Source organism: Arachis ipaensis, chromosome B03 (assembly GCF_000816755.2).
Source record: "Arachis ipaensis cultivar K30076 chromosome B03, Araip1.1, whole genome shotgun sequence".
Classification (NCBI taxonomy): domain Eukaryota; kingdom Viridiplantae; phylum Streptophyta; class Magnoliopsida; order Fabales; family Fabaceae; genus Arachis; species Arachis ipaensis.
The window spans coordinates 106,232,396-106,234,259 of record NC_029787.2 but is presented as its reverse complement, the minus strand read 5'-3'; the positions used below and the strand labels follow the sequence as shown (position 1 = coordinate 106,234,259).

General features: G+C 38.5%; 1 protein-coding gene across 1 annotated transcript; it reads right to left on the bottom strand.

Annotated features, from left to right (window-relative positions):
• Positions 649-1,517, bottom strand: LOC107630825. The gene has a single exon (XM_016334076.2). The coding sequence runs from the start codon at positions 1,269-1,271 to the stop codon at positions 1,062-1,064; it is 210 nt and encodes a 69-aa protein (XP_016189562.1). The 5' UTR covers positions 1,272-1,517; the 3' UTR covers positions 649-1,061.

The following is a 1,864-nucleotide window of genomic DNA, read 5'->3' as shown; positions in this document are numbered from 1 at the left end:
CATTAGTCGAAGGCTGTGCCGCGTCAATGGTGCGCACGCGGAGAGCCTGTAGGTGAAGGAAGAGGAATAAGGATGGGGACGAAGAAAGAGGAATAAGGACGGAGAATGATTGAGTGGAGTTGAAGGATTGTAATGGAGAGCATGGTTGTTTCAGCGGCTCCGACTCAAACAGTGACTGAGGTCTGAGGGAGTGGAGGAAAAAAAATATTTTTAGATAATAAATATAAAAATTAATTATTTTTATTTGTCCAATAAATTTAATATCTAATTACAAACGAAGGTTGGATCATAGCATGCAATGGTTTCAGTATTACCCTATTAGCCATCGAATCTTGGAAAAGAATATATTTTTCTAGAATGAAAAAGACGTTGAACTCCCATATGTTCATTGAAACGTCTTTCCCACGCATACATGAGCTGCCTAAAATGACATTTCACTGTTTGTGATCGCAAATAATTGTTCAGTTCAAATTAATATGATTCAAGATTTATATTTACAATGATTTGTACATGACATACATTTTCCCTTCTTTAATTGAACCTTTTATAATTATTATTAGTATTATTGTAAAGCACCAAAGCTGCTAAAAACCGTAATTCAGATGAGGCAACAATAATATTGAGAAAAGCTGGAAAAAGCAGAGCACATAATAAGGCCAAGATCGGAAATAATGTTGAACAAAACAAATCCACCGTCATACAGCAATAAATATGATGGATCATTACGTCACGGATAGATAGAGTATCATCCTTACCCCCTTTTTCTCTACTTTCTTTCTTTTTGGAAGATATGACAAGCGAAACTGACTGGGGGAAAAGTAGTATCAAGTAGCAGAAATAAAAGGAGGAACGTTGTTGTGCCCGGAATCCAGTTACACACACACAAAATACAAAATACAAAATACAAATACAAATACAGTACATATACGCATAGCCAAAGCGGAAATGTTAAAACTTAAAAGGCTGATAATACTACTACCTAGGAACTAGAGTACATAAAAATAAAAATACATTGAGATCTAGCAGAATAGATCCATGTCTGTATAAATGGAGGGTTACCCTTAGCCGGTGTAGATATGAACACCGATGGCAATGAGAAAGATGGTGATGAGACCGAAATAGATGATGGCATGAACCATAATGGAAGCCCCACTGGTTTGCATGTTCCCAAACTCAACCACTCTTCCCCTCCCGGGAATCTGAAAGAGGAGGCCCGGGCTCAGCAGCACGAAGAGCACCACAGCTATCACCACGGGCCCCCAATCCGCCATATATCTTCGAATTATCGAGAAGAGAAAAGAAGAGAAGAAACAGGGTTAGAAGTGTTTGGTTATGAAGTGAGAGGAAGAGTATTACTAGAAGACACGGAAGGTTGGAGTTTGAGTTGAAGTGGGGGTGGGTCACACTGAAGCGATTGGGACGGGAGCGGAAGCGCTTCCCTCGCATCGGAGTGCACCGTTAAACGTGTCCAACTCATTTATTTATTTGGAATTCAACGGCTGCGATGCATTGCCCACTCCTCTCTTGGGAATTGGGATCACCCGTTTTTTCCTTCATTTATTTTATGCTATGGAGCATCCAAATTTGATACTGAAGTCTGAAACAACACAAAAAATACTCCGTTTGGCATTTGTGGGCCCTGCCTTTCAGGAACACTATTGGGCCCTCATCAGCTGGATCACTGAATTGTTTTCCGAAAAAATGGCTAATTTGGCACAGTCCAAAAGAAAACGAAGAGAAATGGTAATTCTATTCTGGAATTAGTTAACACCAGTGTCTCTTGTTAACTAAAATGTGGGTAATGTTAATAATTAAAATAGGAAGTATTTTATGTTCAAATTAAAAAATTAATAATTTAAATATT